This window comes from Aethalodelphis obliquidens, unplaced genomic scaffold, assembly GCF_003676395.1.
Source record: "Aethalodelphis obliquidens isolate GAN/ISIS:26980383/991018 unplaced genomic scaffold, ASM367639v1 scaffold1, whole genome shotgun sequence".
Lineage (NCBI taxonomy): Eukaryota > Metazoa > Chordata > Mammalia > Artiodactyla > Delphinidae > Aethalodelphis > Aethalodelphis obliquidens.
Window position 1 is genome coordinate 66,916,640 of NW_020837945.1, and position 24,600 is coordinate 66,941,239.

At 35.2% G+C, this 24,600-nt stretch overlaps 1 protein-coding gene across 2 annotated transcripts in view; it reads left to right on the forward strand.

Annotated features, from left to right (window-relative positions):
• STXBP5L (syntaxin binding protein 5L) overlaps window positions 1-24,600 on the forward strand; it is a 362,740-nt gene that overhangs the window by 313,740 nt on the left and 24,400 nt on the right. For both annotated transcript variants that reach the window (XM_027105973.1, XM_027105977.1), the window contains one exon: window positions 23,862-24,032. In XM_027105973.1, the coding sequence (XP_026961774.1) occupies window positions 23,862-24,032 (171 nt within the window). The remainder of the gene's footprint in view (window positions 1-23,861; window positions 24,033-24,600) is intronic.

Here is a 24,600-nt window from a genome sequence, read left to right on the forward strand (position 1 = left end):
CAGTGAGAAGATAAAACAATTGTAAATAAATATGCACCAAATAGCAGAGTCCCAAATATATGAATCAAACATTAACAGAATTGAAGGGAGAATTAGACAATTCTACAATAATAGTTGGAGAATTCAATAGGCTGCTTTCAATGAGGATAGAAAATTTACACAGGTGATCAAAAAAGAGGATGTGAATAACACTGTAAACCAATTAGTCCTAATAGACATATATAAAGTACTCTACACAATAATAGTAGAAGACATATTCTTCTCAAGGGCTCATGGAACACTGTCCAGGACAGGACATATTTTAGGCCACAAAACAAGACTCAGTAAATTTAAGAAGATTAAAATCATACAAAGTTTTCTCTTTAACCACAATGGAAAGAAACTAGAAGTCAGAAATAAAGCTGGAAGGCTTCCCTGGTGGCGCAGTGGTTGAGAATCTGCCTGCCAATGCAGGGGACACGGGTTCGAGCCCTGGTCTGGGAAGATCCCACATGCCACGGAGCAACTAGGCCTGTGAGCCACAACTACTGAGCCTGCACGTCTGGAGCCTGTGCTCCGCAACGAGAGGCCGCGACAGTGAGGCCCGCGCACCGTGATGAAGAGTGGCTCCCGCTTGCCGCAACTAGAGAAAGCCCTTGCACAGAAACGAAGACCCAACACAGCCAAAAATAAATTAATTAATTAATTTTTAAAAAGGAAAAGAAAAGAAATAAAGCTGGAAAATTCATAAAACTTGGAAATTAAATAGAACACTCTTAAACAACTAATGGATCAAAGAGGAAATTAAAAGGGAAATTGGAGATACTTTGAGACGAATGAAAACAAACAACTAAATCTATAGGTTACACCGTAGACACATCTCAGAGGAAAATTATAGTTATAAATGCCTATATTAAAAAGAAGAAGGCTCCTATTTACAATAGCCAGGACATGGAAGCAACCTCAGTGTCCATCGACAGATGAAAGGATAAAGAAGATGCGGCACATATATACAATGGAATATTACTCAGCCATAAAAAGAAACAAAATTGAGTTATTTGTAGTGAGGTGGATAGACCTAGAGTCTGTCATACAGAGTGAAGTAAGTCAGAAAGAGAAAAACAAATACCGTATGCTAATACATATATATGGAATCTAAAAAAAAAAAAAATGGTTATGAAGAACCTAGGGGCAGGACAGGAATAAAGATGCAGACGTAGAGAATGGACTTGAGGACATGGGGAGGGGGAAGGGTAAGCTGGGATGAAGTGAGAGAGTGGCATGGACTTATATATACTACTAAATGTAAAATAGATAGCTAGGGGGAAGCAGCTGTATAGCACAGGGAGATCAGCTCAGTGCTTTGTGACCACCTAGAGGGGTGGGATAGGGAGGGTGGGAGGGATACACAAGAGGGAGGAGATATGGGGATATATGTATATGTATAACTGATTCACTTTGTTATAAAGCAGAAACTAACACACCATTGTAAAGCAATTTTACTCCAATAAAGATGTTAAAAAGAAAAAAGAAGAAAGCTCTCAGAACAATAATCCAACTCTACACCTTAACAAACTAGAAAAGATCAGCCAATTAAACCCAAAGCTAGCAGAGTAAGAAAAAAAATAAAGATGAAAGAAAATAAAATAGATAATGGAAAATCAATAATCAAGCCATAAGTTGACTCTGAAAAGATCAACAAATTGACAAACCCTCACCTAGACTAAGAAAAAAAAAGAGAATACAAACAGTTATAATCAGGAATAAAAGTGGCTACATTACTATCAACCTTACAGAAGTTAGAGGATTATAAGAGAATACTATGAACAACTGTATGCCAACATTAGATAATCTAGATGAAATAGGCAAATTCCTAGAAATACATGAATTACCAAAACTGACTTAAGAAGAAAGAAAATCTGAGCTTAGCTATTCAATGTCAAGTAAGGACATTGAATCAGTACTCAGAAACCTCCTGACAAAGAAAAGTCCAGGATGAGATGGCTTCACTGGTGAATTCTACCAAATATGTAAAGAAGAATTAACACGTATCCTTATCAAACTCTTGCAAAAAAATAGAAGAGGGAACCTTTCCTAATGCATTCTATGAACCAGCATTACTCTGATTACAAACCTAGACAAAGAACACCCAAGATAATAAAATTAAAGACCAATATCCCTTATGAATATACATGCAAATATTCTCAAAGTATTAGCAAACAAAATCCAACAGCATATTAAAAGGATTATATACCATAATCAAGTGAGATTTATCTCAGAAATACAAGAGTGGTTCAACAGAAGAAAATTAAAAAGGTAAAAAAACCACACTAACAGAATGAAGGAAAAATCCCACACATGATCATCTCAATTGGTGCAGAAAAAGGATTTGACAAAATTGAATACCGTTTCATGATTCAAAAAAAAAAAACCACACAAAACAAAAAAATTCAGAAAACTAGAAATAGAAGGGAACGTCCTTAAACTGATAAAAGTCATTCATGATAAGCCCACAGTCATTCTACTCAAGGGTGAAAGACTGAAAACTTTCTTCATTAAGATCAAGAACAAGACAAGGATGCCTTTGTTTACCACTTCTATTTTGTACTGGAAGTTCTAGCCAGAGATATTAAGCAAAATAAATAAGTAAAGAGCATCCAAATTAATAAAGAAGTAAAACTATCCCTGTGGCAGATGGCATGATCCTCTATACAGAAAATCCCAAAGAATCCACAAAAGAACTAGAACTAATAATTTAGCAAAGTTGCAGCGTATAAGATAAACACACAGAAATCAGCTGCATTTCTATACATCAGCAATGAAAATTTTGAAAAAGAAATTTTAAAAAATTCCATTTGTAAGTCTCCCAAATAATAAAATACCTAGAAATAAATTTAACCAAGGAGATGTAAAACTTGTACACTGAAAACTACAAAACATTGCTAAAAGAAATTAAAGAAGACCTATGTAAGTGAAAATACATCCCTTGTTCATGAATTGAAATGCTTAATATTGTTTAAGTCATACCCAAAACAATCTAACAGATTTAATGCAGTCACAGCCAAAATACCAATAGCCATTTTAAATAATGAAAAAGCTTATCCTAAAATTCATGTGGAAATGACAAAGCAAAAATAGACAAAACAATACTGAAAAAAGGAGAAAGTTGGAAGACTCACACTTCCCAATTTCAAAACTTCCTGCATAGGTACACATATCAAAACAGTGTGATAGGGGCTTCCCTGGTGGCGCAGTGGTTGAGAGTCCGCCTGCTGATGCAGGGGACATGGGTTCGTGCCCCGGTCTGGGAAGATCCCATATGCCGTGGAGCGGCTGGGCCCGTGAGCCGTGGCCGCTGAACCTGCCCGTCTGGAGCCTGTGCTCCGCAACGGGAGAGGCCACAACAGTGAGAGGCCCGCATACCGCAAAAAAAAAAAAAAAAACAGTGTGATATTGGCATAAAGATAGACATATAGATCGATGATAGAACTGAGAGTCCAGAAATAAAACCATACATCTATGACCAATTGATTTTTCAACAAGTTACCAGGACAATTCAGTGAGGTTTGGGGTGGGGGGCAGGGAATAGTCTCTTCAACAAATGATACTGAGACAACCGGAAATCCACATGCAAAATATTGGAGATGGACCACTACCTCATACCACTTCCAAAAAAAAAAAAAAAAAATGGATCAATGACTTAACTTTAAGAGATAAAGCTAAAAAACTCTTAGAAGAAAACATAAGGGAAAATGTTCATGACACTGAATTTGGCGATGGATTCTCAAATATGACACCAAAAACACAAGCAACAAAAGAAAAATTGGACTTCAAAATTAAAAATTTTTGCACAAAGGACATTATCAAGAAAGTGAAAAGACCACCTACAGGGAAAATATTTACAAATCGTATGTCTGATAAGGTTCTACTATCCAATATTCAGAGAACTCCTAAAGTTCCATAACAAACAACTCAATTTAAAAATGGGAAAAAGAGTTATATAGATATTTCTCCAAAGAAGATATACAGATGGCCAATAAGCACATGAAAAGATCTTCAACTCACTAATCATCGGGGAAATGCAAATCAAAACCACAATGAAATATCACATACCCAATAGGTGGTGGCTACCATTAAAAAATAAAACCAGAAAATAATGTGTTGACGAGGATGTGGAGAAGTTAGAAACCTTGTGTACTGTTGGTGGGAATGTGAAATTGTACAGCTGCCATGGAAAACACACATTATTGACAATAGCTAAAATATGGAAGCAACCTAATCCACAGTCTATCAGTGGATGAATGGATAAACAAAATATGTGTAAAACATACAGTGGAATTTGTTCAGCCTTAGAAAGGAAGGAAATTCTGACATACGCTACAACATGAATGAACCTTGAGGATACTATGCTAAGTAAACTAAGCCAGTCACAAAAAGAGAAAAATTGTATGATTCCAATTGTATGAGGTACCCAGAGTAGTCATATGTATAGATAAAGAAAGAATTGTGGTTGCCAGGAGCTGGGGGAGAGGGAAATGGGGAGTTATTTTTTAATGGGTAATGTGTTTCATTTTTACAAGGTGAAAAGAGTTCTGGAGATGGCTGGTGCACAGTACAAATGTGCTTAATACCACTGAGTTGTACACTTAAGATTGGTTAAGATGGTAAATTTTATGTGTATTTTACAATCTTAAAATATTTTATCTTAAAAAGGCATTACTGATTCATGCTACGTAGATGAACCTCAAAAACATTACATGAAGTGAAAGAAGCCAGACAAAAGGCCACATATTGTATGATTCCATTTATATGAAATATGCGGAATAAGTAAATCCTTAGAAACAGAGAGCAGATTGATGGTCATCAGTGGCTAGGGAAGAGTAGAGTGGGCAGTGACTGCTTAATGGGTCATTGCTGTTTTTTGTGGTGATGAAAATGTTTTGGAGCTATATAGTGGTAGTTGTTGCACAACATTGTGAATGTACTAAATGCCACTGAACTGTACATTTTAAAATGGTTTTATATGAATTTCACCTCAATAAAAACTGTAGGAAAAAAATTTTTAAAACTGGTGAAATATGAATGAAGTCTAGAGTTCAGCCAATAGTAGTGCACCAAGGTGACACTGGGAAAGGAGAATGAGAAATTTATGTATTCTATTTGCTACTTTCCTCTAAATGTAAAATTATTCCAAAATGAAATATTTCCTTTAAAAAAAAATGGGCAAACTACTTGAAAAGACTCTTTGCCAAAGAAGATAGATGGCAAATAAGCACATGAAAAGATATTCAACATCATTAGCCACTAGAGGAATGCAAATTTAAACAAGAATGGAATGCCACTAAATACGCATTAGAATGGCTAAAATTAAGCATACTGGCAAAAACAAAGTGATGATGAGGATAACACAGATCAACTGAAACTCTCATACTCTGCTGGTGGGAATGCAAAATGGTATAAGCATTGTAGAAAAAAGATTGGCATTTTCTTATAAAGTTAAAACACAATTACTCTATTATCTAACAATCCCATTCCTGGGTACTTACTCTAGAGCAGCAGTCCCCAGCCTTTTTGGCACCAGGGACCGGTTTCGTGGAAACCGTGGGAAAAAACAATTTTTCCACAGATGAGGGGAGGGGATAGTTCAGGCAGTAATGCGAGGGATGGGGAGTAATGGGGAGTGGCAGATGAAGCTTCACTGGCTCGCCCGCCGCTCACCTACTACTGTGTGGCCTGGTTCCTAACAGGCCATGGACTGGTACCTGGGGGTTGGGGACCCCTGTTCTACACAATGAAAAGTGATCTTCACTCAAAAATTTATATATAGATTTCATAGCAGCTTTAATTGTAATAGCCAAAAGCTAGAAACAACCCACATGTCCTTCAACTGGTGAATGGTTAAACAAAATGTGGCACCTTATACCATTAAATGCTATTCAGCAATAAAAGAGAACAAACTGTTGATATTCACAACTTGTATGGATCTCAAGATAATTGCACTGAGTGAAATAAAGCTGATCTTAAAAGGTTAAGTACTATATGAATCCATTTATATAGCAGTCTTGAAATAAAATTATAGAGCTGGAAAACTGATTAGTGTTTGCCAAAAGTTAGGAATGGGTGAGGGAAGGACTAGTGTGGCTATAAAGAAGTAACACGGGAGATCCTGTTGATGATGGAACAGTTCTGAATCTTGATTATAGTGGTAGTTCCCCAAATTGACACATGTGACAAAATTATTTGGAACTACACATACATACAAATAAGTACATCTAAAACTGACAAATTTGAGTAAGCTCTGTGAATTGTACAAATGTCATCTTGGTTTTGATTTTAAACTATAGTTATGCAAGATATTAGTGATGGGGAAATGGGTGAAGGGTACATGGAAACTCCCTGTACGCTTTTAAAAATAACATATATATATATATATATATATATATATATATATATATATATATTTTACTTTTTATACAATTTTTAAAGGTTATACCCAATTTAGTTATTACAAAATATTGGTTATATCCTCTGTGTTGTACAATACATCCTTGTAGCCTATAATACACCCAATAGTTTATAACACCCACTCCCCCACCCCTATGTTGCCCCTCCCACCTCCCCACTGGTAACCACTAGATTGTTCTCTGTATCTGAGTCTGCTTCCTTTTTGTTATATTCACTAGTTCGTTGTATTTTTTAGATTGCACATATAAGTGATATCATACAGTATTTGTCTTTGTCTGACTGACTTCATTTAGCAAATGCCCTCCAAGACAAACCATGTTGCAGCAAATGGCAAAATTTTTTTATGGCTGTGTAGTATTCCACTGTGTGTGTGCATGGGTGTGTGTTTTATATATATATATTTATATATATAACATCTTCCTTATCTATTCATCTGTCGATGGACACTTAAGTTGCTTCCATATCTTAGCAATTGTAAATAATGCTGCTATGTACATTGGGGTGCATGTATCTTTTCAAATTAGTGTTTTGGGTTTTTTTTTGGATATCTACCTAGGAGTGGAATTGCTCGTTCATATGGTAGTTCTATTTTTAGTTTTTTGAGAAACCCTCATGCCATTTTCCACAGTGGCTGCACCAATTTACATTCCCACTAACAGTGTATGAGGGTTCCCTTTTCATATTTTTAATATAATTAATGTTTTAAAGCAATTTTACATATTGCGTATTCCCCTTCCCCCCCCCCCCCCCCCCCCGAGAGCCTTCCCCACTCTTAACATCCTCCACCAGAACGGTACGTTTGTTATAACTGATGAACCTATATGAATACATCATCATCTCCCCAAATCCATAGTTTGCAATAGGGCTTACACTTGATGTTTTAACATATGTATAATGACATGTATCCATCATTATAATACATTACAGTGTAATACAGAATAGTTTTACTGCTCTGAAAATCTTGCATCACCCTGCTCATCCCTCCTTCCCCCTTAACTGCTAGCAACCACAGATCTTTTTACTGTCTCCATAATTTTGCCTTTTTGAGACTATCATACAGTTGGAATCACACAGTATGCAGTCTGTTCAGATTGACTTCCTTCCTTTAGTAATATGTAACTAAGTTTCCTTTATGTTATTTTCATGGCTTGATAGCTCATTTCTTTTCAGCACTGAATAATATTCCATTGTCTGGATGTACCACAGTTTATTTATCCATTCAGGCTTTTGTATGGACATAAGTTTAACCTCTTTGGGTAAATACCAAGGAGTATGATTGCTGATCATATGGTAAAATTATGTTTAGCTTTTTAAGAAACTAGCAAACTGTCTTTCCACAATCAATTTAGCATTCCCACCATCAATGAGAGTTCCTGTTGTTACACATCCATTCTAGCATTTGGTGTTGACAGTGTCTTAGATTTTTGCCATTCTAATAGCTGTGTAGTGGTTTCTCATTCTTGTTTTGATTTGAAATTTAAAATATTTTTGTGTGGTCATTTGCCATCTATCTTCTGGTGTGGTATCTGTTTAGATCTTTTGCCCATTTTTTAGTCAGGTTGTTTTCTTTTTGTTGAATTTTAAGAGTTCTTTGTGTATTTTGGTTAACGGTCCTTTATCAGATATATATTTTGCAACCATTTTCTTCTAGTCTGCGGCTTGCCTTCTCATTTTCTTGATAATGTCTTTTACAAAGTAGAAGTTTTCAATTTTAGTGAAGTCAAACTTACCAATCTTTCTTTCATGGATTGTGCCTTTGTGTTTGATAATGTCTTTTTAGATGTAACACCAAAGTCATCTACATTTTCTCCTATGTTCTCTTCTAGTAGTTTTACAATTTTGTATTTAACATTTAGGACTATGATCAATTTTGAGTTAACTTTTGTGAAGGGTGTAAAGTCTGTCTAGATTTGTTTTTTATGTATGTATATGTCTAGTTGTTCCAGTACCATTTGTTGAGAAGACTATCTTTTCTCCATTGTATTGCTTTTGCTCCTTTGTCAAGGATCAGTTAACTATATTTGTTGAATCTGTTTCTAGGCTATTTCATTCCAATGATATATTTATCTTTTTACCAATATCATCTGTCTTCACTACTTTAGGTTTATAATAAGTCTTAAAGTCAAGTAGCATCAGTCCTAAGACTTTGTTCTTCTCCTTTAGTATCCTATTGGGTATTCTGGGTCTTTCTCCTCTCCATATAAACTTTAGAATCAGTTTGTCAACATCCACAAAGTAACTTGCTGGAATTTTTATTGGGATTGTGTTGAATCTATAGATCAAGTTGGGAAGAAGTGATGGCTTGACAGTATTGAGCCCTCCTATCCATGAACATGGAATCTCTCTCCATTTATTTGTTCTTCAGTTTCTTTTATCAGTAAGGAATTTTTGTAATTTTATAGTTTTCTTCATATAGATCATGCACATATTTTGTTAGATTTATATAACATGCTTTGTTAGATTTATACCTAAGTATTTTATTTTTCAGGATACTAGTGTAAATGTTAATTGCTTTTAATTTCAAATTCTGTTGCTAGTATATAGGAAGGTTTTTGTCCCATGTGAATGCTTACCAAAGGGTGACCTCAGCTGGGGAGCATTTTAACACTCAAGTAGATAGAACGACCCATTCTGTGGATACCAGTCAGCTTCTTTCCCAGCCACCCTGTCATCGCCAAATGTGCTCATGAACAGAGTAACCATGGTCGCAGGGATGCAGGTTATGCAAAGGCTCAGCAACATGGACTTCCACTCACCAAGGTCATCTTGACTACAACCACTGTTGAGTGCCCATTATGACAACAGCAAAAATCAACACTGTCTCCAATATGGCACCATGTCTCAGGTGATCAGTTACCTGGTGGCAGGTTGATGACCCTGAACTTTCATCATGGAAGGAACAGCATGTTGTTCTTACTAGAATAGACACTTACACTGGATATGGATCTGCCTTCCCTGAATGGAATGCTTCTACTAGAACTATTATCCATGGGCTAACAGAATGCCTTATTATGATATTCTGCATAGCATTACTTTTCATCAAGGAACTCATTTCACAACAAATGAAGTATGGCATCAGGCCAATGCTTATGGGGGGCATTGGGCCAATGCTTATGGGGTCACTGGTCTAACAATGTTCCTCACCATCCTAAAGCAAATACATACATATATATATATATATATATATATATATATATATATATACACACACACACAGCTATTAATCTATTGATTAATGTTAGGGTGGTATATCTTTCTCTATCCGTTTACTTTTAATCTATATATGTATCCTTAAATTTCTTGTAGACAACATAAAGTTGGGTCCCTTTTTTTTTTTTTTTTTGGCGGTACGCAGGCCTCTCACTGTTGTGGCCTCTCCCGCTGTGTAGCACAGTCTCCGGATGCGCAGGCTCAGCGGCCATGGCTCACGGGCCCAGCCGCTCTGCAGCATGTGGGATTCTCCCAGACCGGGGCACGAACCCATGTCCCCTGCATCGGCAGGCGGACTCTCAACCACTGTACCACCATGGAAGCCCTGGGTCCCATTTTTTGAATCACTTTGATAGTCTGTCTTTTAATTGATGTATTTAGACAATTGACATTTAAAGTGGTTATATAGTTGGAATAATGTCTACCACAGTTGTTACTTTCTATTCATTTCCCTTCTTCTTTGTTTCTGTTTTCTTCTTCCACTTATTTCTTCTTTTTGTGGTTTGAATTGGGCATTTTATATGATTCCTTTTCCTCTCCTTTCTTAGCTTATCAATTATACTTCTTTTTTACTTTTTTTTTTAGCAGTTGCCCTAAAGTTTGCAATATACATTTACAACAGATACAAGTCCACTTTTAAATAATACTGTACTGCTTCATGGATAGTGAAAGTATCTTATAATAACAAAATATTCCTAATTTCTCCCTCCTGTTACTTGTATTACTACTGCCATTCATTTCACTTATCCACAAGCTATACTGCTATCCTGTATACTTTTTGGGAACTTGGTGTGGTTATATATTTATTTCAAAATAAAAAGCAAAAAACTGTACCATTTCTAAAAAACACTGTGCCCTGGAACAAAAATCAATATCTAAAGAATAGAAAACAAATAGCACTTAATAACACAGGCATCCAGGCAATGATACCATGTCAACAGGAAAATACAATCCATGATAAATGGAAAATACAATTGATAAAGACAAAATATCAGTCAGTAGAAACTGACCCAGAAGTGACACACAGGATAAAATTAGTGGACAAGGACATTAAATCAGCTATTGTAAATATACAGATGATCCTTGACTTACAATGGTTCAACTTACAGTTTTTCAACTTTATGATGATGCAAATGCAATACACATTCAGTAGAAACCATACTTCAAATTTTGAATTTTGATCTCTTCCCAGGCTAGAAATGTGCAGTACAATACTCTCTTGTGATGCTGGGCAGCAACAGTGAGCCACAGCTCCCAGTCAACCACATCATCATGAGGGTTAACAACTGATACACTTCTAATCATTCAGTGCCCATACTAACATTTTGTTTTTTACTGTCAGCATAGTATTCAATAAATTACATGAGATATTCAACACTTTATTATAAAATAGGCTTCGTGTTAAATTATTTTGCCCAACTGTAGGCTAATATAAGTGTTCTGAGCATATTTAAGGTAGGCTAGGCTAAGCTATGATGTTTGGTAGGTTAGGTGTATTAAATGCATTTTCGACATAGGATATATTCAATTTATGATGGCTTTATTGGGACTTAACCCCCTCATAACTCGAAGATCTATACCTCATATATTCAAGGAGATAGAGGAAAGCACCAGCATGTTAAGAAGAGACATGGAAAATATAAAAAAGACCTGAATTAAACTTCTAGAAGTGAAAAATACATATGAGATGAAATATACACTGGACGGGATTAACATCAGAATTGACACTGAAAAAGAAAACATTGCTGAAATCAAAGATTTACCATCCAAAATGACACAAAGGAAGAAAAAGACCAAAATCAGTGAACAGAGAATGAGCAATCTATTGTTCAACTTCAAGTTGCCTAATAAACATGCAATAGGATTCCTAGGAGAGGAAAGAAATGATGGGACAGAAAAAATGTTTGAAAAACTAATGCCAAAAATCTTTCTAATTTGATGAACATGTAAATCCACAGATCAAAAAAATTCAATGAACTTCAAGCATAAGAAACATGAAGAAAATTACGCCAAAGCACATCATAATCAAGTCATAAAAAACCAGCCAGCCAAAAAAAAATATATATATATTAACATATAGAGGAACAAATAACAGCAGACTTCTCCTCAAATTATACAAGCTAGAAGACAGTGGAAGAACATATTTAAAGTACTGAAAGAAATTGTCAATCTACATTTCTATACTTGACAAAATATCATTGAAAAGTGAAGGTAAAATATATTACAGACCCAAAAGCTAAAAGAATCCAGCACTAGAAAATCAGCACTACAAGAAATATTATAGGAAGTCCTTCTGGAAAGAAAGGAAAATAATACCAGAGGGAAATCTAGATCTACACAGAAATGAAGAGCACTGGAAATGGTAAATGCATGAGTAAGTAAAAACAATTACTTACTTAGTTTGTAAATCTCTTTAAAAGATAATTGATGACTGGAAACACCCCAAATATTCATCAGCAGGTAAATAGTTAAGCAAATTGTGGCATATCCATACAGTCAAATACTCCTCAGCGATAAAAAGAAATGAGCTCTTAATACATACAACAACATGGTGGAATCTCAAACTAATCATAGTGAGTAAAAGAAGCCAGACAAAATCAAGTATAAGTTGTATGATGCTCTAATATAAAATTCTATGAAATGTAAATTAATGTATAGTAACAGAAAGTACATCAGTGTTTGTTGAGAGTAGAGCGCCAATAGGGAGAGGCAGGATAGAGGGATTACAAATAGAAATGAGAAAACTGACCAGAGGTGATGGATATATTTATTATTTTTACTGTGAGATTAAGAACAGATTAGTGGTTGTCAATTTTAAATATGTGCAGTATGTCAATTATATCTCAACCTGTGCTGAGGAATGTAATTGTCAAATAAGAATCTATCATCCAAGAATGAAGGGGAGCAATGACTTGTTCAGACATCCAAAAATTAAGAGTTTACCATCTGTAGACTGTTAGCTTACATTTTAAGTTCTAGCCAATGAAATTATATAAAAGATATATTATGTATATGTATTCAAAAGAATGCAATAAAAAGTATTATACTTACAGGGGGTAAAATTTTATACCTGAAATCTCAAGAGAATCAACTGAAAACTAATAAAAATAGAGTGAGTATTCAGTGATGTGGCTAATTACAGATTCATACCCCAGTAGTAAATAAACAAACATCAACTTTAAAATGGGGAAAACCACGTTTATAATGCTATCAAAAAGATAATATGTAGTAATAAACTTGAATCCATAGGATCTATGTGAAAATGATTTTAACCTCTATTAAAGAACATTTAAAGGACTTGAATTAATGATAAGACATACATTGCTTTCTTCCTTTTGGATAAGAAGACTTGAAATTGGTGTACATTTTATACTTTAGAAATAAATAATTCTACTGAAAATAACAGTAGAAAAATCTACTGATTTTTCAGAGGAGTAAAAGGTGATTTTAACATTCATCTGAAAATGTCAACATGTAAGATAGCCAGGAAAATTCTGAAAAACAAGTCATAACTATCTGGTCTAGCCCCACCAGATAGTTAAATACAGTATTAAATTACTGTTTAAAATATATTATGTATCTACTAATAATTATACCAATTTTGGTACTGATGTATAGAAAGTTCAATCAGTAGAACAAAGCAGAAAATTCAGAAAGAGACCCAAATGCATATATAAATTTTGTCATTGTAAATAAGTAGTCTTGAAAATCAGGTAGGCCATTCAATAAATAAAGATAGGTCATTTAATAAATGTTTTGGGGATGAGTAACCGGGCATCAGAAGAGTAATCTCCTTAAGCCAAAATAAATTCTAGATGATAAAAATATAAATGTATAGAGAAAAACCATGAAAAGTGCTAGAAGAAAACATGAGAAATATTTAGGCTTTGCTAAAGATGGCATAAAATTCAATACCCATGTAAAAACAAAACAAAAAAGTTGATAAATTTGATTATATAAAAATATAGAAAAAATACAAATGACAGTCTGCAATAACTTGACAAATAAACTAGTTTCTATAATGTGCAAAGTGCTCATACATAAACAAGAAATGGAAGAAAACACTGGACAAATTTACAAAGGTTAAGTACTGGTAGTTCACAAAGAAATATAAGTGTCTTTAGAATAAAAAGGTGTCCAACACTCATTATTAAAGAAATGAATATTAAAACAGTATTTTTCCTATTAGATCAACAAATATCAAAGAATTGTATAAAGCAAAATGTTAGTGAAAATGTTGGGAGACTGGAGTTCTCATATACTGTTGGTGTGAATGTAAATTGGTTAACCATTTTTGGAAACCATTTGCAATCAAAACTTAAAATGCATATTCTTTTGCCAAGCAATTTCAATTCTGAGAATTCATTCTACAGATATAATCATGCATGTGTACAAAGAAGTATTACTACGGTCATTAAAGTTTGTTTTGAAATAGTAAATGCTGAAAGCCTAATGTTCATTAATAAGAAAATAGTCAAATTAATTGTTATATAGCCCTAAAAATGGATACTTTTTTCCTTTGTAAACTATTATACTATACTAAAAACAATTATGTATATCTATATGGAATGGCCTCCAAGGCACAGTGTGAAATGGAAAAAATACTAAGGTACAAAATATTGTGAAATGTGCTTCCACTTCTTTTGAAAAATGATTAGATTAATTCTGGAAGGATACTCAAAGAAAATGTTAACACTCTGTCTAAATGGGAGGTGGGACTCTGAGGGAATTAAGCTAAAATTTTAAAATTAAAAGTTATTTTAAAGAAAAGTAAATTGGAGATGGATACTACAGTATCCAGAGAACACTGTTAGAGCATAACATTGCATAGTATATACAATAATAAAACTCAGTCTTAATCTTTTTAACCAAACAATTTAAACTCAACGTATTAGGATATTTCCCCCTCAAAAGGAATAGATTCAAATTATTCATTATAAGTTTTCACATGACTTAGAAAATATATACTGTATGTACAGTTCATTGTGAAAGGAATATTCAGACACAAAAACATTAAGAAGTGATTATTGGTTTGCAAGTGTTTTACAAGGAAGTTCAGAATTTGAAGAACTGGCTCACTGAATGTAAATTACAGCAGGTGTTTCAAAGAAACAAAAAACTCATAAGCTTTTTCAAAGTTGAGTTAAATTTGTTCATACTGGGAGAGGGGGGATGATTTTACCCACATGATTATTATATCTTTAGACATTAGTTTTGCAAATTTCAGGAATTACAACATTTTGTTAAGCAATGAGCAATTTAGCAACACAAGATTTCATCTCTTTGGAGACTATTTAGATAGACTAACTTCTTTCTTATTTGTTTCTCAGCATACACTGTGGGTTCACCGCCACACACACACTCTTCCCACTCTTAACATGGGACTTGAAGTGAACACTTACTTATGTGGTGCAGGGTAAGGTGTCAGTTTGCTTCTTCATCGTCAATCAGGATATACTGGTGTTTTAATGTTACAATTTTTTGTTATTTCAAGTTATGGTCCAAGATGACAACATAGCAGACTTTTGAACTCACCTCCTCCCACTGATACACCAAATCTAAAGCTCTAAATGGAGCAATTTCCTCTGAAAGATGTCCAGAAGTAGCTGATTAACTTCTAAACATTGGATGAATGAGAAAATACCTATGCGGAAACAGGTCTTGGCATACTCTCAAATACTGGGAGCCACTAAGAACAAAAATGAGCTTGGACAATCACAAAGGATTTAGAGACTACCAAGAGCTCATGCCAGGCTGAATGCTAAGGGTCACCTCCTGTAAAATGCCACTCCATCAAGCCTGGGGGAGGCCACAGCTTTGTCTATTGTGTAGAAACCAACACAAGGAAAACAAAGAAGGAGGAACATAATCCAAACAAAAGAAAAAGGTAAACTCCAGAAACAGAACTTAGTGAAACAGAGATAAGTGACTTACCTGATAAAGTGTTCAAAATAAGAACAATACATTGAACAATGAATTTAAACAAAGAGATAGAAAATATATGAAAGTACCAAAAAGAAATCACAAACCTGAAGAATACAATAACTGCACAGAAAAATAGAGGCATTCAACAGACTGGATGGAGCAGAAAAGGATCAGTGAACTGTAAGACAGGAGAGTGGATTACATATAATCAGAAAAAAAAAGAGAGTGAAGATTACTTAGGGGACTTATAGGACAACATCCAGTGGACCAGTATTTGCATTATAGGGATCCCAGATGGAGAAGAAAGAGAAAAGGAAGAAACTTATTTGAAGAAATACTGGCTGAAAACTTCCGTAATCTGGGGAAGGAAACAGACATCTAGATCCAGGAAGCCCAGAAAGTTCAAAATAAGATAAATCCAAAGAGACCTATATCAAGACACATAATTGTCCAAAGTTAAAGACAAGGACAGAACCTTAAAAGTAACAAGAGAAAAACAACTTGTTATCTACAATGGAATTTCCCATAAGACTATTAGCAGATTAGCAGAAAATTTGTAGGCCATCATGGAGTGGCATGATATATTCAAAGTGCTAAAAGAAGGAAAAAAACCTGCCAAATAAGTAACCTCTACCCAGAAAAGTTGTTCTTCAGAATTGAAGTAGAGATAAAGAGTTTTCCAAACAAGCAAAAGCAGAAAGAGTTCATCACCACTAGACTGGCCTTGAAAAAGTTATTAAAGGGATTTCTTTAATTTGAAACAAAAGGGTGTTAATTAGTAACAGGAAAACATATGAAAGTATAAATCTCACTAAGTAAATATATAGTAGAATTAAGAATAATCTAATGTTGTAATGGAGGTGGGTAAATCAGTTATAAATCTAGTATGAGGGCTAAAAGACAAAAGTAGTAAAAATAACTATAGCTAAAATAATTTCTTAAAGGATACACAAGATAAAAAGATGTAAATTATGATGCCAAAAATACAAAATTTGGGAGGGAGGGTAAAAATATACAGCTTCAGAATGCATTTGAACTTAAGTTGTTATGAACTTAAAACAGACTGTTATAAATATGTTTGTATACCTAAAACTAATACAGTTGTTCCTTGGTATCACTGGGGGATTGGTTCTAGGACTCCATGCTGATACCAGAATCTGCAGATGCTCAAGTCCTTTCTATAAAATGTCATAGTATGGTTGGCCCTCCATACCTGAGGGTTCCGTGGTTGGTTGAATCCATGTATGTGGAACCCATGGACACAGAGGTACAATGTTATGTGTCAAAAAATACATCAAGTTTTAAGGAATTAAAATAATGGTTTATATAAGCCTCATGGTAACCACAAAGCAAAAACTTGTATTATATACATAAAAGAGAAAGGAAATCTAATCATACCACTACAGGAAAGCATCCAATCACAAAGGAAGAGAGCAAGAAAAGAAAGAAACAGCACTTATAAACAGCCAGAAAACAATTAACAAAATGGCAGTAAGTTCATACCTATCAATAGTTCCTCTAAATCCAAATGGACTAAATTATTCAATGAAAAGACAAAGAGTGGCTTGAATGGTTTTATTGGGTTAGCCAAATAGTTCATTTGGGTTTTCCCCGTAACAGCTTATGGAAAAACCTGAATGAACTTTTTGGCCAGCCCAACTTAAAAATAAATAAATAAATATTAAGAGTTATAGAGGCAGAAATAGACAACAGTAGAAATAGTAGGGGAATATCCCAATTTCATCAAATGACAGTTCATCCAGACAGAAAATCAACTAATGTGTCAAATAAGAAATCAAAAGAAAAATTAAAAATCTCTTGACACAAATGAAAATGGAAATACAATATAACAAAACTTACGGTATGCAGCAAAAGCAGTTCTAAGAGGGAAGTTCATAGTGATAAATGCCTACATTAAGAAACAAAATCTCAAACAACCCAATATACCTCAGGAACTGGAAAAAAGAAGGACAAATGAAGCCCAAAATTAGTAGAAGGAAGGAAATAAAGATCAGAACAGAAATAAATGAAATAGAGACTAAAAAGACAGTAGAAAAGATCAAAGAGCTGGTTTTTGAAAATACAAAATATACAAACCTTTAGCCAGATTCAAAGAAGAGAGGACTAAAATAAATAGTCAGAAATGAAAGAGGAGACGTTACAACTGGTACCACAAAAATACAAAGAATCGTAACATTCTACTATGAGAAATTGTATGCCAACAATTTGGAGAACCTAGAAGAAATAGATCAATTCTTAGATACAACCTCCTGGGACCAAGTCATGAAGAAATACAAAATCTGAACAGACCAGTTACTAGTAAAGAGATTAAATTAGTAATCAAACACCTCTTCACTGGTCAATTCTACCAAACATTAAAAGAATTAACAACACTCCTTCTCAAATTCTTCCAAAAAATAAAGAGGAGGGAACACTTCCAAACTCATTTTACAAGGCCAATATTACCCTGATACCAAAACCAGAAAAGGACACTACAAGAGAAGAAAATAACAGGCTAATATCACTGATGAACATAGATACAAAATCCTCAACAAAATATTATCAAACCAAATTCAGCAGTACATTAAGAGGATCTTATGATCAAGTAGAATTTATTCCAGGGATGAAAGGATGTTTCAACATATGCAAATTAATGTGATATATCATATTAACAAAATGAAGAAAAATTATATGATCATCTTGATAGATGCAGGAAAAACGTTTGACAAAATTCAGTATCTGTTTTTAATAAAAATTCACAACCAAGAGAGCATAGAGGGAATGTGCCTCAACACATACTGAAGACCATACTGTGGCCTTAGTTGACAAGGCCACAACTAACACCGTACTTAGAAGTGAAAAGCTGAAAGCTTTTCCTCCAAGATCAGGAATAAGACAAGGATGCCCATTCTTGCCACTTTCATTTAACATAATACTGAAAGTTCTAGCCAGAGCAGTAAGGCAAGAAATATAAAGGGCATCCAAATCAGAATAGAAGAAGTAAAACTTTCTCTATTTGCAGATGACATAATCTTTACAGAAAACCACAAAGACTCCACCAAAAACTGTTAGAACTAATCAACAAATTCAGCAAAATTCCAAGATAGAAAATCAATATATAAAAGTCAATTGCGGGCTTCCCTGGTGGCATAGTGGTTGAGAGTCCACCTGCCGATGCAGGGGACACAGGTTCGTGCCCCGGTCCAGGAAGATCCCACATGCTGTGGAGCGGCTAGGCCCGTGAGCCATGGCCGCTGAGCCTGCGCATCCAGAGCCTGTGCTCCGCAACGGGAGAGGCCACAACAGTGAGAGGCCCGCGTACCAAAAAAAAAATTTAAAAAAGTCAATTGCCCAGCTTCCCTGGTGGTGCAGTAGTTGAGAGTCCGCCTGCCGATGCAGGGGACACGGGTTCGTGCCCCAGTCCGGGAAGATCCCACATGCCGCAGAGCGTCTGGGCCCGTGAGTCATGGCCGCTGAGCCTGCGCGTCTGGAGCCTGTGCTCCACAATGGGAGAGGCCACAACAGTGAGAGGCCCGCATACCGCAACAAACAAACAAAAAAGTCAATTACCTTTCTATACACCAACAACAAATTATCAGAGAAATTAAGAAAAGAATAAAATATCCAGGAATAGATTTTACTGGGGAGTTGAAAGATCTAGACACTGAAAATAAGATGTTAGTGAAAGAAACTGAATAAAACACAAATAAATGGAAAGATATTCTGTGCTCATGGATTGGAAGAACTAATATTTTTTAAACGTCCATACAGATTTAATGCAACCCCCTATGAAAATTCCAGTGGTATTTTTCACAGAAATAGAACAATCCTAAAATTTGTATGGAACCACGAAGGACCCCAAAGAGTCAAAGCAATCTTGAGAAAGAAGAACAAAGCTAGAGGCATCACATTTTCTGGTTTCAAACTGTTTCAAAGTTATAGCAATCAAAACAATATGGTATTGGCACAAAAACAGACACAGATCAATGGAACAGAAGAGAGACCCCAGAAATAAATTTATGCATATATCGTCAATTGATTTACAACAAAGAAGCCAAGAGTATACAATAGGGAAAGTATTCTCTTTCAAAATATTCTGGTGCTGGGAAAACTGGACAGCCACATGCAAAAGAATGAAACTTAACCTCTGTTTTACACCATACAGAAAAGCAACTCAAAATGGATTAAAGACTTGAATGTAAGACCTGAAACCTTAAAACTTCTAGAAGAAAACATAGGCAATATGCTCTTTGACATCAGTCTTAGCATTATTTTTTTTGGATTTGACACTAAAAGCAAAATTAAACTACATCAAACTAAAAAAGCTTCTGCACAACAAATGAAACCATCAATAAATGAAAAGTCACCCTACAGAATGGGAGAAAATATTTGCAAATCATATATCTTATAAGGGATAATATTCAAACTGTATAAAGAGGTCATACAACTCAGTAACAAAAATCAAACAATCTGATTTAAAAAATGGGCAAAGGTATTGGGGTGCTGGTGTGATGAACTGGGAGATTGGGATTGACATATATACACTAATATGTATAAAATAGATAATAAGAACCTACTGTATAAAAAAATAAAATAAAATTCAAATCAAAAAAAATAATAAGGGAGGGAGGGAAAGAAGAGTTACCTCTGAACTATAAAAGTAAGCAAGGGTAAAGTTATGTGGGTTTTCATATATTTTAACTGTTTGATACTGGCAACATTTTATATAGTTCAAAGCAAAGCCTTTTTATTTCATTTGTTTTCATGAATTTTAAAATCCAATACTTATTTTGATTTAGTATTATGTTGAACATTTATTTCACCATAGAATCACCCTCTGTGGCATAGGCATAATACTAATTTTCATTTTCTAGGAATCGTATGGTATATTAAAAAGTTTAACAAGACTAGTGTATCAAGTATTAAATCTTCATTTACATACTACTATAAAGCTTTGTCAAGGACTATGTTAAAAACAATTTCAACTGGAGTCAATAAGCCATTTTTCAATAAATCACTATTGTACCTTACTCTATATAATATATACAATAAATCAAATACTGATTTAAAGATACAAGAGAATCAGCTAATTTAAAGAAACTTGTAATTTTTTTAGATTTGAGAATCTTTCTGTAAAATAAAGAATAACAATTTCCCATTTGCTCTAATCTGCTTATTGTTTTAAGGTTGAATTTTTTAGAATGTTGAATTTTCTCTAAATGGCATAGAGCACTACAGCTGAGATAAAACATCATTGTAATCAGGAAGCAGTTGTAGGAAACAAACCATTCCATTTATATTATGCAGAAAGTGACTTAATACAAGAAACTAGGTGCTTATCAAGTCATTGAAAGATGGAGACGTAAACTCTAAGCTTGGCCTACAGGTATGACTTTCAGAATAAGGCCACCAAACAGACATACCAGGGAAGCAGACAACTTTGCTACTGTTAGAAACAGAATCAGAAGACTACTGCCAATCAATTGTTGAACTGAAGAGCACATTGTTATAAGATCAGCATTCTACTACAACTGCCTCTTGACATACAGAAAGCTTGTGACTGGACACTGGAATGTTGCTTCCAAAAACAAAACAAAGTAAAATCTCCATTGCAATAACACCAAAGCAACATAAATATTGCTTCCATCCCATTTTCAAAATCACTTGCCAGACATTTTGAAGCCCTGAGCCACTATGTAAAAATGGCCACCATGCTATGAGGAAGCCCAAGCCTTCTAAAGAAGGCACCATTGACAGTCCCAACTGAGCTCAACCTTTGCATCATTCTAGCCCAGGCCATGTGAGTAAAGAAGCCTCCAAAAGGGGCTTCCCTGGTGGCGCAGTGGTTGAGAATCTGCCTGCTAATGCAGGGGACACGGGTTCGAGCCCTGGTCTGGGAAGATCCCACATGCCACGGAGCAACTGGGCCTGTGAGCCACAACTACTGAGCCTGTGCGTCTGGAGCCTGTGCTCTGCAACAAGAGGCCACGATAGTGAGAGGCCTGCGCACCGCGATGAAGAGTGGCCCCCGCTTGCCACAACTAGAGAAAGCCCTCACACAGAAACGAAGACCCAACACAGCAAAAATAAATAATAAACTCCTAACCCCAACATCTTCTTAAAAAAAAAAAAAAAAAAGAAGCCTCGAAAAGATTCCAAGCCCTCAGCCATTCAAGCATTCCTGACTAATGCCACAGACATCATGGATATAATATCCCCACCTTGCCTTAGTCTAAGTCCTTGCCCACAGAATCTGTAAGCATAATAAAATGATTGTTATTTTACATTATTAACATTTGGAGTGGTTTTTATGCAACAAGAGCTAAGCGAAACACATCATAGATATTTTATAAGTTTCAACAAGCATTTCAAAAACATTTTTAAAGATTATAATACTCTATTATGTAATATATACCACAGTGTACCTAAAAGTTTATGCTAAATTGTAAAGGAGAGCTGGTTTCCAATTTTTATCTATAACTTAAACTATACTGAATAATTTTATCAATAGAGGTTTTTGTTTCTCTTTTGTATTTAGCATTATTTCTTTATCATAAATTTCCAGAATGACTGTGTCCGGGCTATAACCAAATTTCTTTATAAGTGTTTTGTATCTACTCATATCTATCTTGAATATTTACTGTGGTTTTAAAAAAATTAAAGCAAATTAACTTCCATATATTTAAAAATTTTTAGCAACAACAAAAAAAATCCTTTAAGTTAATCAGCCCTATTGAAAACAGAAGAATATGGCCAAAAACTCTGGGCTACCCATGTATAGTAATTTCAGCCAGACCTCATGAGTCCATCATGAGGAGCTGGGGAAAATGTGGCCATACAGTGGGTAGGGGGAAAAAAAGACCAGCATATTGAGTAATCTAATAATTGATACTGCCCTATTATGAGCTCAAATGAAACAATATTCACATGAAACAGCCACCAAATGATGGTAATAGATAGGCAGGGACCTTGGCTTAGCAAGTCCAGAGTCCTGGCTAAGTGAACAAATTTTACTGTTCTCAGAGCTCTGCTATATACTTTTGTACCTAGATAAGAGAACGTGAAGAGGACTGTAATCCATCCCACATTACTCTGGATAAGCCCTAGAACAAGGCTTCACACCTGTGGAAGGGGCAACTTTTCCTAACTGGTATGCCCAGAGGGGGGCAATTTGTACCTCCAAAGTAGTCACTCTAAGTCTTTGTTACTGGCAGCTATTGCCCTCAGTGTTCTTCCTATTTATAAGACTAGATTTGTTAGCAAAGGAGGGCTAGAGCTCTTGACTTCTGCTTCCCCCTAGCTAACTCATCGTGTGATATTTGTGCCTTTCCATTCAGGAAATCTGATTTCAGAGATCTAGGTTAATATGGAAGATGACTGGTCCCAAAGGGCTTGGATCTCAATGTACATTATACAGGCTACTCCTAAACCCTACGAAATACGCCATCAAAATTGCTACTCCTTACCAAATATTTTAGCTGACCCTGTGGCCTAGTTTTTAAGCATACAGACACTAAGTGAGAAAAATCTGGATTAGAATCCTGTCTCCATGAATACTACTTATGTAATATTAGATGATTTTCTGAACCCTTTATTCTGACCTTCATTTTCCTCACCTGCAAAAATCAGGATAATAAAGCACCTACCTTGCATAGTTGTTGTGAAGATTAAATGAATAATGTGTATAAAATACCTAGCATTTAAGTATTCAATAAATGTTAACTCATTTTAAAAAAAGAGTAAAACAGGGCTTCCCTGGTGGCGCAGTGGTTGAGGGTCTGCCTGCCGATGCAGGGGACACGGGTTCGTGCCCCGGTCCAGGAAGATCCCACATGCTGCGGAGCAGCTGGGCCCGTGAGCCATGGCCGCTGAGCCTGCGCGTCCGGAGCCTGTGCTCCGCAACGGGAGAGGCCACAACAGTGAGAGGCCCGCATACAGCAAAAAAAAAAAAAAAATTATGCAAAAGAAAGTCTAATACTATAACCTATTTTGTATTGCTATTAAATGGCAGAATACATAATGAGGACATAGAATAAATTTTAAACTATGTTAACTAGTCAAATTTTAAAAACGAATCTTATATTTAATAAATATCATGAAAAATTTGGCTAAATACTTTGGCAAAATTGAAATTGTGACTAAATACTAAAATAGCACGGACTTAGCCATCTTTATATGTTTTGAAAAAAGGAATTCTCTTCATTTATTAATCTACACACTTAGATTCCTTTATATTAAGATTTAATTATGATATTTATGCTGCCTTCTTCCTCTTGGTACAGATCATGTAAATGGACACTGCACAAGTCCAACTTCTCAGAGTTGCAGTTCTGGAAAACGTCTTTCCAGTGCTGATGTTTCAAAAGTAAATCGCTGGGGTCCTGGAAGACCACCATTTCGAAAAGCACAGTCAGCTGCTTGCATGGAGATTTCTTTGCCAGTTACAACAGAAGGTAGGTTAAACATACAAATTTTTGTGGATACAATTAAAATTTGACATACCACAGTAACAGGAGCTGGAGGATAAGGGATGGTGGTCAGGTGTGAAAGATCTGAAAAACTATGGTCAGCTAGACAGTGAGCAGCTGAGAACCTGGTCGAGCCGTGGCCATGACTCCAAATCCATTCCTCACTACACCTCTTTCATCTCTAAAACCAGAATGGCTGTTTATGAGTAGGCTTTCACCTCCTCTGTACAAAGTGAGACCTATGTCTTAATCTGCACTCCCAGTTTCTTTCCATCTCAATGGTAAGCCTCTTAGTGTCTCTATCTGTAGATAGTTATTTAATGTCTTATAACCTTAGTTTCCTCAACTGTTAAGTGAATGTGACCAAGAAAAAGGGAAGACATTAAATTCTAAAGTTTGCAATCTCATCTTCGTATGTTTGAAAAAGGGAGGATTATTTGCTTACTTATGGAATTACCGTTAGGGGCAGGGAGTAAAGCACAAGAGCCAGAAGGCCTAAAATTAAGACACACACACACACACACACACACACACACACACACACACACACACA